This window comes from Felis catus, chromosome F2, assembly GCF_018350175.1.
Source record: "Felis catus isolate Fca126 chromosome F2, F.catus_Fca126_mat1.0, whole genome shotgun sequence".
Classification (NCBI taxonomy): domain Eukaryota; kingdom Metazoa; phylum Chordata; class Mammalia; order Carnivora; family Felidae; genus Felis; species Felis catus.
In genome coordinates this window covers 39,092,501-39,106,581 of record NC_058385.1, presented here as the reverse complement: position 1 = coordinate 39,106,581, position 14,081 = coordinate 39,092,501, and the positions used below count along the sequence as shown (strand labels likewise).

Genomic DNA, 14,081 nt, shown 5'->3' with positions numbered 1-14,081 from the left:
AGTCCTTGGCCTTGTTCTCATTAGTGCAGTTTCCCAGTGTTTACTAATGACCTGTCTTACTCTCCCGCTTTCTCAGAGCTGAGAGTTTACTTATTTTAGTCATTGGGTTTCAAACTTTTGTATTTTCTACCCGTTAAGCTTACCAAATGAAATATGTAGAAGCCCAATCTATGAAAAAAAATATGAAAGGTCTTAATGGGACGGAAGGTGTTTCGGATGAAACCAGAGGCACCTCTTCTCATCCCTGCTCTTTCAATCTACATTGTCACCTCCAGGGACTCCTGCCATAGAGCCATTATTTTAGTATGGCGCTGTGATTTTATGATAACGGAAGTGTTCCAGGGCCGAGTTCCCTAATAGGGTAGGCACAGCTACCTCATTGAATGTGGCTAGTGTGACTGAGGAGCTGAGTTTTAAATTTTGTTTAACTTTAATTAAAATTTACACGGTCACAGGTGGCTAGTTACAGTAATATTGGAAGATGAAGTCCTCGTGTAACGCTCTCAGTTTAACATTAACTGAATGTGTCTTTATTTCAGTTTTCTAGATCATGTAAAAATAACATTAGTTTTAGAAGGTAATGGACTCTTGAGAAGGTCTGGAATGAGGTCTGGCTTGTAACCTTGGACCGATTGTCCAACCCTTCTGGGCCTCAGTTCCTTTTTATAAGATGGGCAAATTTGTAGTACCTTTTCATAGTGAGATTTAAAATGAGGTAAAGCATGCAGGGCATTTGGTACAGTGCCCAATGCTTGATTTTAGGTGACTTATCCTAATAAGTTGGTTTTTTGTATGTTTGGTTTTTTGCTTGTAAAAAGAAAACATGCTCATTGTAGAACGTTTAAATAAATGAGAAAAATAACAAGAAGAAATTAAAAATAATGTGTAATCCCACCATCCATAGACAAGCAACAGAAAAGCTTGTGAAATGTAGAACAAATGTGTTTTTGGTTCATAATATGCTTTTCTCTTTGTTGTGAATGTGCATATGTATGATTGTGCTATTCTTGTAAAAAAAAGGGAGCTTTTGGAGGCTGTAGGTCTTATGTATACAGATTGCTTTACAAAGCCTTTTTTCTAATATTATATAAAAAGCCTTAGGGAATATGTTGTCATTACTGAAAAGCTGGTGAATTCAGTGATTTACTACTGTTTTTTTTAGATTTATCTTTGGTAACTTAATGTTTTCAGAATATAGAAATTCTTTTCATTTATTTATTTATTTATTTATTTATTTATTTATTTATTTATTTATTTATTTTAATGTTGTTTTAAATTTATTTCTGAGATCGAGAGAGACAGAGCATGAGCAGGGGAGGGGCAGAGAGAGAGGGAGACACAGAATCTGAAGCAGGCCCCAGGCTCTGAGCTGTCAGCACAGAGCCTGACACGGGGCTGGAACTCACAGACTGTGAGATCATGACCTGAGCTGAAGTCGGACGCTTAACTGACTGAGCTACCCAGGCGCCCCTAGAAATTCTTTTTAGAATTCTTTTAGGATGATAGAAAAAAGATGGAGGTGATTTTAAGTTAAAGCTCTTAAAAGTTCTGGCGTCTCAAAGTTGTCATGACTGTAGACATGCCTTATGACATAGTACTATGTATTCCTTTAAAATACTACATTTATTGAGCACGTTCGCTGTATCAGGCACGGGGCAAAGTGCTGAGAATATAAAAACAAGTAAGATGTCATCATTACCCTTGAATAAATTATGACCTAGTGGGAGAGACCGACTTGATTCTAAATACAGTGTGGTCAGTGCTGTAAGAGGGATCTGGACCGGGTAATAAGGGAATAAAGGGCCTTCCTGGCCAGCTAGGGATGGAAGGGTTGTCAACGGAGGGTCCCTGGCTGAAGTAATACCTGAAAGAAGATTTAAAGGAATGATGGACTGGGGCGCCTGGGTGGCGCAGTCGGTTAAGCGTCCGACTTCAGCCAGGTCACGATCTTGCGGTCCGTGAGTTCGAGCCCCGCGTCGGGCTCTGGGCTGATGGCTCAGAGCCTGGAGCCTGTTTCCAATTCTGTGTCTCCCTCTCTCTCTGCCCCTCCCCCGTTCATGCTCTGTCTCTCTCTGTCCCAAAAATAAATAAACGTTGAAAAAAAATTTTTTTTAAAAAAATAAAAAAAATAAAAAAATAAAGGAATGATGGACTTAACCAGGCAGTGGTGGGGTGAAGAAGAATCTAGGGAAAAGAAAGGGTGCAGTGTGAGGGAAGCCTGTACAACCTGGGGGCATTGGGAGAGCTGCGTTAGTTCGGTACGGAGTTCAGAGGTGGGGATAAGAGTGGAAGGGAGAAATGAAGATGAGCCTGGAGCAGTTACAGAAACCAGATGGGTCCCAATGGTCTTTCAGTGCCTTATTAAGGCACAAGGCCTTTATGTTTCACATCGCAAAAGGTCTTTGAAGAGTACTAAGAAGAGAGGAGTAAGGTCTCTGATCATATCTTTGGCATACGTAGTGACGTGATGGTGTGATTTGGACAATGGCGCAGAGATGGATAGTGCACGGCAGGGAGACCATCCAATGGGTTGTTGATTAGACCAGGTGAGAGATGATGGATGAGGAGGGTTTGAATCCAGGCTGTTGAAAATGAGCAGCCCTCTGGATGTTTGGGTGCGGAACCTGGGAGGGATGGTAGGCCTAGAGGTACAAGTCATCGACATAAGAGCCATGGGGTGACTGTCACCACACAAATGAAGTCCCTAAGGAGAAGGTATAGAGAGAAGATTTCAAGAGTAACTATGAAGGAGCATGGGGGAAACTACGAGTAATTATCACAGTGGTGAAGAAACGTCAGAAGGAGCAGCCCGGACGTCCTGAGAAGAATGAGAGCATTGGAATGCTGGGATCCTGGGGATAACAATGTTTCCAAAGGGAGGAAGTGGTGAGACGCAGTGAGATTCTACAAAGATGCCAGATAAAGTATCTGGTGTTTCTTGGATTAATAATGAAGAGATAATTGAAGAGTTTCAGTGGGAGTTAGGATGATATCTTGATGCTACACTCCCAATATTATTTTAGTGTGTATTCTTTGGTTTCAAGTGTAGGTTTTAGGCAAAGGAGGGATTGATTGACGAGGTTCTGTGGGCTGTTTGGAAGATCACGTTGTAGGAATTAGTAGAATGAAGAATTTCTCATTATCAGGATAATCTCTTGCCATTTTTCTTCATTTCTTTCTGCCTGTTAGTTGCCTTCTTTTTCACATGGAGGGCAGTAGGCAGTACAGTCTTCTACCTCTGGAGTGAGATTGTTTTTCTGCCTTCCCATCTGAGGGTAAAAATGTTGGAGAATGACTGAGATTGCCCATCTTGGACAGGGTGCTGTGCCGGAACCAGCTGCTGGTAACCTTGGTACAAGCTCATGAAAGAACATGGTGACTCCCAAGGTAGTTATGGGATTAGAGGTATGACAGGTCCCAGTATGGGGAGGAAAACTTTCTAGGAGTCCACTGGAAGTTTGTGAAAGATGGAATGGGAAATGAGGAAGGAAGGAATGTGAGCGTAGAGTACTCTTTAAGAACCTGGGCTATCAGAGTGAGTGTTTTGATGGTAACTAAACAGGGACAAGTGGACATTGGTAGGGTTGTTTCATAACCAGATCATCAGTGGAGATTTAGTAATGAGGATTGAAAAGGTATTTGAAAACAAGAGATGTTAATTGTAGTGTGTGTGGGAAAAGATTTCTATGCAGACACATTCTTGTGGACATAGATATTTATGTGAACAGAGGAAGTCTGGTTATGATCACCAATTTCAAAATAATTTTGTGGTCCCTTTATTGTCAGATTTATGTTCTCTGGGTAGTCTTCTTTGTCTTTGAAATGAACATAAGCCATATCTGTAGAAAGAAACCAGAGAGTATTAGAGTTTGCAGATGATCCCTGAAGTTATATAATCTAAGATGCTTAATTTTATGGGTAAGAAAAGTAGACTCCAAAGAAGAGAAGTGAAGGAATCACAGATACAACAGTACCTACCAGAAGAAGAGGGTCTGTTTTAGTCCTTGGGTCTCTGATCAGTTCATGAGGAAGTCTTTCCCAAAACTTCCATAGAGCTCCCTGGATGACCCATTGTCTAGAATCGGAGCACAGCACTCACCTCTGAAACCTGTTGCTGATTAAGGGGAGTATGACAACCTGATTAAAAGAAGAAGGATCTGCTCCCCAAGAATTGTGCACCTGAACAAAATCAGGACTTCCAAGCAAGAAAGAAGGGAGAAGCGTTGTTGAGTAGGAGCTCCAGGATCTGTGACATAAGCTGAAGAGTTTGTTCGTATTCTGTGGGCAGTGGGACCTTCCCAAAGGTGGTTTTTTTTTTTTTTTTAACGTTTATTTACTATTGAGAGACAGACACAGAGTGTGAGCAGGGAAGGGGCAGAGAGAGGGGGAGACACAGAATCTAAAGCAGGCTCCAGGTTCTGAGCTATCAGCAGAGAGCCCTACGTGGGGCTTGAACTCACAAACCGCGAGATCATGACCTGAGCTGAAGTCGGATGCTTAACCAACAGCCACCCAGGCACCCCCTTTGCATTTTTTAAAAAATCTTTTTAACGTTTATTTATTATTGAGAGACAGAGGGACCCAGCGTGAGCCGGGAAGGGGCAGAGAGAGGGGGAGTGGACCTTCCCAAAGGTTTTAAAGCATAGAATAGACAAGATCATATTTGTGTTTCAGAAAAAAAAAAATCTTCATAAAACACCTGTGATGAAGTAACAGATCATTCTTACACTTGCCTAAAATGACATAAGTTGATCACAGAGTTGAAGTAAATTTCAGATCTCCAGCATGTTCCCATATTACCTGCATTCCACTTCCTAATCATGTATTTATATGCTGTTGATGGTTATATATTTGTCTTTTAAATTAGGCATTTAAAAAAACTGCCATCAAATTGCTTACTGTTTTCATTGTTTGGAGTGATTGGATATATAACACACACCCACACACCCACACCCACACACACACACAACTATCGTACTCATAGGCTGTGGTTGGAGTGATTGGGTGTAAACACACACACACACACACACGCACACACACACACACACACACACTGTTGTACTCATAGGCTGTGGTAAATGCTAAAAGGCCAAACAAGCATGATGCGGTTGGTGCCTTGGGCACCTGGGGAAAGCTATAAGAAGATCTGTAATGGGCAGTGAAGAATGGGATAGGTGGGGCAGATCTTTCTAGATGGAGGAAATAAACAGTATAAAATGAAAGGCAGAAAAGCCAGGGAATGCCAAGGTGCCCTGTACAGATAGAGCATAGACCTGGAGGGCAGGACATTGGAAATAAAGCCATGAATGGATGATGGAGAGGCAGGCGCAAGAGAATGGAGATCACATGTGCTGGTGCCTGACTTGAGTAGGTACTATGCCAGGGTCTTAATGAGGCAGAGAGGGGTGTATATCAGTATTCTTCTTATGAGGAACTCAGGATCAACATAACTTGCCTGAGGACCCACTACTGATGGCTGAGTTTACATTTGAAACCAAGTCTGTCTTAACTTGGAAATTTGTCTGTTATTCCAAATAGTCTTCTTCCACTGTATCATTCCATTGTGCTTAGAATATTAGCATTTGACTTTTATTCTCCTGAGCAGGAATGAACATTCCAGAAGTGCTCAGCAGGGAAATGAGATGGCAGCATTGTGGAGGCTGGGTGGCCACCATTCTAGTCTACAGGCAGTTTCCTTTAACATCTCACACCCAGCCACTGGAGTCACTAAATGATTCTGTTGTCAGGCCTGAATTTGCCGTATTTTCCATAGAAATAAAAATCAAAGTCTGTACCCACTTTTGTGTTTCCTTAGCTGCTTTCTCCTTTCTGGTAGGAGTACTTCAGTTCCACTTGGGCTTACTCCTCTTTATTGTATATCTTGTAGCTCCTATAGCTAGCACTTAAATTAGACCAACTGTACCAACTGCTAATTCACTGAGAGGTTTCTCGATCTGTCACGTCTGGGATGTAGGTATTTCTTCTATTACAAGATATTTCTTCTATTATAATTGACATGATGAACTCTGATAGAAAAAGACGTCCCGTCTACCAATCCTGAACTTTCTATTTACAGTAATCATCTCTAGAAATAGTATGTAAATAAGGAAAATACAGAATGCCTATTCTCCATACCTTAAAAACACATCTGGAACTGTTTGAACTAACAAAAAGTAAAGTAAGTGCTACGGCAGATTATGCCATACCTTTCCTTTTTACTTAAAAAAAAAAAAGAAAAGAAAAAGAAGGAAATGGAAAACATACCCCTTCTAGAAGCCTCTGACACTGAATTGGATATTGAAATGGTATCAGTAATGTATTTATATATGCCACATTTTCTTCCATGTTTCAGCCATCTTTGGTACACATGTGTTGGATATTTGCCATGTGAGTTGAAATGTTACCACATAGGGGAGATCTTTATTTAGTAGTAGTGTGTATCATTAAGGTAGAGGCAAGTCAGTCCTTTTGATTATACATACCTTCCTGCTCTGATAGATTGTTTTTCTTTTTCTTTTTCTTTTTTTATCATTTTGTGCCAGTCTTTCAATTGATGTCAGCATTCCCCTGCAGCAACTAAAAATAGAAATTACATCTAGGAATAATTTTCATAAACTTAAAAAAATTGCATAAGAAATATTATAACTTAATATTGGTTTTACTGTATCCTCTAATTTGAAACGGAGAAGAAATACTTCTGTGGTTGAATCATAGTTCTTTTGCTGTTTGCTATAAAAGTTTCAAGAATATATATTTCAAAATGTTTTGCTTTTTTTTTTTTTTTTAAGTAATCCAAAACAAATGCAACAGGACTCAGCATACTTGAAACACATTTTCTGAATTTATCTTAAATCTCTCTACTCCAGAGGGTTTGTGTGTGTGTCCGGGTTAGTCCTGGCTGGTAACTTCACCATCTCTCCTCGTCCTGGATTGATTGCACTGAACAGCATGGAATGAGTTACATATGGTCCCACTTTGTCTAAGTTTGTAGGACCTCTGGTTTGGAACTCCATTTGATCAGAGTGGAGCTAACTGTCGCCGAAATTTGGCTATTCCGGCCAGAATGCATATAGCCCTGTTTAGAAGCAGTGGCGTTTTTGCAATGCTTTGGCTCAGTGGTTCTTGTTCTTAAAGTATCGATGCCTTTTCGAGGATTTAAAAAAATCACTCCTCTACCTTTTATCGTCGTTGTTGTTGTTGTTGTTGCTGTTGTTACTATTATTAAGATCCTCTTAAGTTTGAAGAGGACACCCATTGTCGATTTTATCGTCTATTTCCTTTTCTCTCAGTGTCAGCAACAAGGGTAGACAGACGCGGGTTTCAGATGTGTTTTCCAGTTTAGGTTCTGCTCAAGAAGTACCTCCAGGTAAGTAAGGTGCAGGGGCCGTGCCCACTAAGGCTCAGCGTGTCCGGGTGGACGAAGCCGCCTGGGGTAACTTTCTCTTCATTTGGGCTCTTTTCTCCCTTGCTGCTTTTTTCCTTCCCTTGCTTTATTTATTTATTTTTTCACGATTCCCACCCCCCCCCACCCCCCGCCCCCTCCCACTCTTCCTCCCTCTGTCTGCACAACCACGTGCTTCAAGTCTGTGTATCTGGACTGCCTTCTCTAACAGTTCAGTGTGAGTGTTCGCAGAATGAAAACCAGATGGACCTGCAGTTCCCACTGTTATCTCCCAGCCGACTCTGGCAAGCCTCCCTCTATCCCTCCTTCCTTGGCATGACAGAAATATTTGCCTTTATTTAGGGAGAGTTGTATTTGCTGCTGTACCTCTTCCCTCAGCTGCAACATAAGCGGAAAGCTATTTATTCCCTTGTTGCTGAGGTTGGTTGAGGTGAGTAGACCGTGCAGCGAATTTAACTATTGAAGAAGCGCTTTTAAACCTGCCTGACTTCGGTAGTTTTCTAGACTAAGTGAGTTACTGATCCTGGGTGTTACAGTGTTCTGGAATAGCACTAGGAAGGCAAGCTTTTAAGGGGTGAGATCAAGGTAGAAACGCTCTCCATGTGGGTTTTTACCACATTTCACTCAGAACATGCATTGACTAAAGGGGCATTCGTGGTTCTCCAGCGAGCTGTCAGGGTGAAGAAAAAGAGACTCTGATACTAGGCTATCAAAATGCTCTTATTAGAATGATGATTATTTTCATTCTTTTATCGCATTTCCCCTGTTACGGCATCGACATTATTTCAACTTTAAAATGTTATGTTCTGTTGCAACCCAAGTCTCGTGAAACGGCTCTGAATAAAGGTGTGAGGTAGGTTTGGAGTTGCCAGCATAGTGATTTGGAATTTTCACTGAAAAAAAAAAAAAAAAAAGACATTTAAAGTCAGTGTTGAGAATTTCTCCCCATGGTTATCATAGTGTTTTAAAAGACCCACTCTTGACCAGTAGTCCCCATGACTTGACTTTTCCAGAAGTCCGAGTGGGAAATATTTGTACCTAAGGCTGCATGAGGGGCCTCAGACATTTTTGGTGTGTGTGTGTGTGTGTGTGTGTGTGTGTGTGTGTGTGCGTGCGCAGGCACACAGTGCTGGTAGAAAATTGTATTCTAAAGAAACAAAACTCACTTTTTTATTGGAGATCTGTTGCTTCAATAGATTTGACAGAGAAAAAACAGCTCAGAATTTCAAAGGCAAAGCATGCATAGTAGAAAACAGTCTTGAAGCTCAAATGTTCATTATTGGGTAATCAGGAAATTTCTCCGTATCTGTCACATACTCATGAGAAAATACAGAGAGGGCCTTTCGTTCCTTTTCATTTGCTATTTGGGGTTTTTCCATTCTCACTCCGCCCGAGGTTATTAATTGAAGGATTGGTCTCATGTTTCTAAGACGGTGGGTCACAAATCACAAATTCTGAATAAACAATCGTGTAACCTCATTGTGTGAAACACAGCATTTATGTAGTGGGGTGTTTTCCTGCAGGGCAGAGGAACATTGAAGTGAGGAGTGTATCTGGGAGACATAACCCGCTTCTCCTAATGGGCCAGAAACTAAGCACAGAAAGGGCATGGCAGGTGTTACAAAAAAAAAAGTCCTTATAAACATGCTGGCTCCTATCAGTATCTCACCTGCATAACAGACCTTCAGATTTGTGTTGTTCCTCACTAAAGGGTTTATTACCATTTTACTTCCTCATCTATTTTTTACCTCTTGCTAGCGTTGGCTTCAGCTTCGAGTGAGGTTGTGCCGTTGGATATAACACTACCAAGGTAGCATCTGCCCAAGCCAGAAATAACAATAGGATGTAAAATAACCCAGTTACAAATGAGGTCCTGCCATCTGTGCTACACCTTCTTAAGTGGGGTTTGGATGATAAAGTCCTGATTTAAACTTCAGTAGATCAGCCTATTTTATTGAGAGGAGATGTCGGATTTCTTCTGTTCACTTGCTTGTAAAAAAGATGAACCCCACTTAAAAAAAAAAACAAAAAAACAAGAAACAAAAAGCAACGAAGGTGCTTAAGGAGTAAAATAACCTGTTCAATGGTGGCGTCCTCCAGATCGGACTGAGAAGCACTCCACGATGCCAGACTCACCTGTGGATGTGAAGACCCCATCTAGGCTGACTCCTCCCACCATGCCACCTCCCCCTACAACTCAAGGAGCTCCGAGAACCAGTTCATTTACACCGACGACGTGTGAGTAGACACTTCTGCGTTTCCCGTTTCCATTTTGAAGTCTAAATTTTTTTTTCCTGCAGAAGTGAAGCCCCGCCCCTCCCCCCTCCCCCCCCCCCCCCCCCCCCCCCCCCCGCGCCGCCTCCTTCACCCAAATCGTTTAATTGCCAGTGAGTAGGTATTGAGCCTGCGCAGACGTACAGCATCTTAGGTATAATTTGTATGACTGCCAATATTTGCCTGCCTTTCCATTTTTGCTTCACAGTTGTAGTCTGCTTTGATTTCCGCAATGAAGACTATTGCATTCGTTTGGGCTGCGGCTTCATTTGTTACCACCATAATTTTTAGTTTGACTTAATGTGTAGCTCCTTACTTTAGCTTGTACATTTTGCCTTGGAACATGTTAATATCCTACGATTATTTCCAGGTTGCTTCTGGTCTTCTAATACCACTTTCTTCTGGTATTTACAAATAAGATTCAAAGCTAGCAGCCTTACGTGAAAAAGGGGTATTGCTCTGGGCGACAGTCACATCCAGAAAACTTTCTGAAAGAAGGAGCCTCTTTCTTGTCTTGAGCCTGTCAGACTTTTATTAAACCTTTACTCGATTCCAACTCGGCTCAGGCCTTGTGTCCTGAATCAGTGGCGTGTATTGGCTTTCTGGGTTGTCCGAGGAAAGGACAAAACAACCCGAGAGAACAGCCACTTCCCTTCCTTTCCTGTAGATTCCAGCAGGGATAGTGGATAGCTTTGTTTCCATCAGTTTCAAAGTCCCGGGTAAAATTGTCCTAAAGGATTTGTGAAACTAATAAATGCTATCTGTTGCAGATAGTACTATTTACAGATCGTGTGTCATCAAGTCTGTATGAATGAACAATCACAGGCAAAACTAGATCTGTGGGATTATAAGGGATTGGCAAAATACACATCCCAGGCTGTTTATGCGGCGTGGCGCTGCCATTTAAAGGCCTTTCCAAACGTGTAAGGAACAGGAGGCTGCAGCGGCACCAAGTTGCGACCCTGTCATCTCGTATCTGGTTTGTCGTTACCCAGAGCCACAGTGATGGGCACATGTCTTCTGTGAGAGGTCCTAGTGAGCAATCATTTCATGACAGGTTGCTTTGGTGCTCGTTTGGGACAAGGGGCTATTGTATTATCTGGAAACTTTTAAGAATGATAGAGTGCTTCAGACATCTTCAAACTCCTGTTGGAGATAACCTGTCAAAATTACATGTAATAGATGAGTTGGGTAAAGTGGAGTTGGTCGAATTTATTGATTTTAATATGATAAAATCAACATTTTCGTTAGTGAGAAATGCGCAAAATTCTCTAGTCTTGTTCTTACGAATTATCTCGGTGTTCAGATACATTTTATCGGAAACAAAGTTGTCAAATTACCGCCAATCCACACTATTAGTTGGGACGAGATGTCCCTTTCCGATTTCTTGAACTAATTCTCTGATAATTACCATATCCATTTGGCTTCTTATATAAAATTTGCATCTTCCCTAAAGAAGTGGTTAAGAAATATGAGGGGGAGAAAATAGCCTTCTAATTGGGTGGTATAAGGTTAAAACTTGAAAGTCCTATTTCTATAAACACAGCTGTCAGTTGTGTGTACAAAACATGATTAAAAATGTTCAGTGATGAATTTAGTCTCCACCAAATGTACACTTTCTCTAGGGGAACAGTTTAGAGAGGAACGGTCCCGCTATATTGATGTCAGCCTGTGACAGAAGGCTGACATCCAAAAACGCTGTTTGTTCCGTGTTTGAGACATTTCACGTGGTTGGCATATGTGTGCACGGGAGGCAGGGCTGTCCCCGGGTTACAGCCGACTCCCATGGGGGCTCCACTTCCGCATGGAGTACCGGCATGCAGTGTGAGGAGGGGAGAGCCATCCAGTCCTAGAGTACCTGAACCCGTGGTACCCCTGGGAAGCCAAAGCCTTTGACAGAAAAGCCCCCCCCCCCCCCCCCCCCCCGGTTTCCCAAACCACAGGATCCTCCAGATTTAAAGGGAACGAAACTTGATTGTAATTTCCTTGTGCCTTTTCCCTCTGCGTTGATTTACTTGTTTTTCTTTCTTATTTTGTGCTCTTGACAGTAACCAATGGCACGAGCCATTCACCCACAGCCTTGAATGGCGCCCCCTCGCCGCCCAATGGCTTTAGCAATGGGCCTTCCTCCTCTTCCTCTTCTTCTCTGGCTAATCAACAGCTGCCCCCAGCCTGTGGCGCCAGGCAACTCAGTAAGCTGAAACGGTTCCTTACTACCCTGCAGCAGTTTGGCAATGACATTTCTCCAGAGATAGGAGAGAGAGTCCGCACGCTCGTACTAGGACTGGTGGTAAGCAAACGGAAATTAGCCCAGTTTTCCGGGGGTAACGGGAGAGGGTGTGTATGGGAGACGCGAAATACAGACTGTTCTCCCAACCGTTTTGTTCGCCTACCTGGAGATTGCATGTAAGTCTGGTAATTCTGTAGTAACCGGGTTCTCAAGTCTGCATTGGGGATTGGTCCCCACCATGGTTTCTTTTACCATCTGACAATAAAGATATGGTGACACAGTTTATTATTATCTTAGCCATAAACACATGTGTGTGTATAAAATGCAATAGGTATACGTTCTTGGCATGACGAGTGGCTTTCAGCAGTGACAAAATGTTTTCGTTACGTTAGCGATCCATTTAATCTAGCTAGGGTGCTCGTTTTGACATAGTTGCTTTGAAGGATTTTTATCACTGGTCTAAGATGAACAAGAGTTTATAACGAATAACGTTCTTCTATGTGTTTTCATTTTTGAGGCCAATAACATTTTTTAAAAAATTTCCTTGTGGTAAAACACACATAACGTAACATTGACCACTTTAACCGTTTCTGGGTGTGCAGTTCAGCGGCATTAAGTACCTCCATGTTGGTGTGTATCCATCACCGCCACCCATCTTCAGAACCTTCTTCATCACCCCAAACTGGAACTCCGTACCCATTAAACAGTAACACCCCAAGTTCCCCTCCCTCAACCCTTGGTAACCACTGATTGCTTTTTGTTTTTTTTTTGGTTTTGTTTTGTTTTTTTAGCAATTCTTTGTTAAAGGTAGAATTCACTTAAAGCATTCATTTGAAAACAGAAGTGTTGAGTTAGGCACATTGTGCCACACTCTGTACATTATCACACCGGAAATGAGCACATGTATCATTTTGGGGGGGCATCCTGAATCATTTTTGTATACATACTGTGAAATTTTGGTACAGGTAGAGGATTTTCATTTAGGAAGGGCAATTTTCCCATAGCAAATGGAGTCAGGGAGAAGCTGTGAGTCACAGGTTCGATCCTTACGGTAGACCTGAAATTCAGGTGACGGGCCCCTGTTTGCTTTCTCTTGAAATAGATCATTCGTTTGTATTCCGTGGACTTATGGGCAAAGCCATACTCGTTGTGTTTTGCAAAAGAAGCCCCCGGATTAAAGCCCGTGCGCGAGTCTAATACAGTAGATGACGCTTCCAATCACAATAACCCACATTTGACAGATATTTTGCAGTTCGCTCTTTTAACCCTTACCTCCCTCTCCTGAGTGCTCTAAGAAAAAGCTTTCACATTTTCCACAGTCTGCCAGCTCCACCTGGTGCTCTTCCCGGCCGGGAAGGTGAGGGCCACAGGAGTGTGTCAGCTTTGCCACAGTTACTTTTGTCAATCACTTATCTTTTTCCTTTGTCATTCTTGAGTTTCGCAGAGTAGACTTTGCAACTAGCAAGTAAATTAGACCCAAGAACCGCAAAGTAAATCCAAAGCAGTGATTGTGTCCCATAAATAGTGAAAATGTTCTTTGTAACAAAAAAAATGTTTTTTTTTTTTTTTTTGAAAACTGCTTTATATATTTGATATATTCTCTAAAGGTGGTTTCCGTAAGTTCCAATGTGGAAGAGTTTGGTAACTTTAAGTCAGTTTTCCCCGATGTTCAGTGGCATACTTTCGAGTGCAATACCTCTTTTCAGAGATGTATTTATTTAAAAACCTTCAGAGGGTAAGTTAGGGGAAGACATTAATGATAAGTTAGGGGAAGGTATTAATTAATAGTGCTTTGCGTGGAATCGGCAGGCAGTGAATATTTGTCAAATGAGTAAATGAATAGAGAATGGATGTTGTTTTTAAATTTTGTTATTTGAATACAGTTGACATGATATCACCACATTAGTTTCAGGTGTACAACATCGTGATTGAGCTTCTCTATATGTTAGGCTGTGCTCACCGTAAGTGTACCTACCATCTGTCACCATATAATACTAGTATCATGTTTATTATTAAGTATATTTCCTATGCTGTGCCTTTTATTCCTGGGACTTCCTCATTCCATAACTAGAAGCTTGTATCTCTTAACACCTGTTTGCCCATTTTGCCCAGCTCCCCGCCTACTGCCTTCCTTTCTGGTGATGAGCAGTTTGTTTAATAGAGAATGGATTTTTT

General features: G+C 41.7%; 1 protein-coding gene across 8 annotated transcripts in view; it reads left to right on the top strand.

Annotated features, from left to right (window-relative positions):
* RUNX1T1 (RUNX1 partner transcriptional co-repressor 1) overlaps positions 1-14,081 on the top strand; it is a 143,335-nt gene that overhangs the window by 72,358 nt on the left and 56,896 nt on the right. For 6 of the 8 annotated variants that reach the window (XM_023248600.2, XM_023248593.2, XM_023248595.2 and 3 more), the window contains 2 exons: positions 9,503-9,640; positions 11,725-11,966. In XM_023248600.2, the coding sequence (XP_023104368.1) occupies positions 9,503-9,640; positions 11,725-11,966 (380 nt within the window). Of the gene's footprint in view, positions 1-6,722; positions 7,367-7,807; positions 7,833-9,502; positions 9,641-11,724; positions 11,967-14,081 lie in introns of those variants that run through there. The other 2 variants (XM_023248599.2, XM_023248598.2) reach the window with 2 other exon arrangements.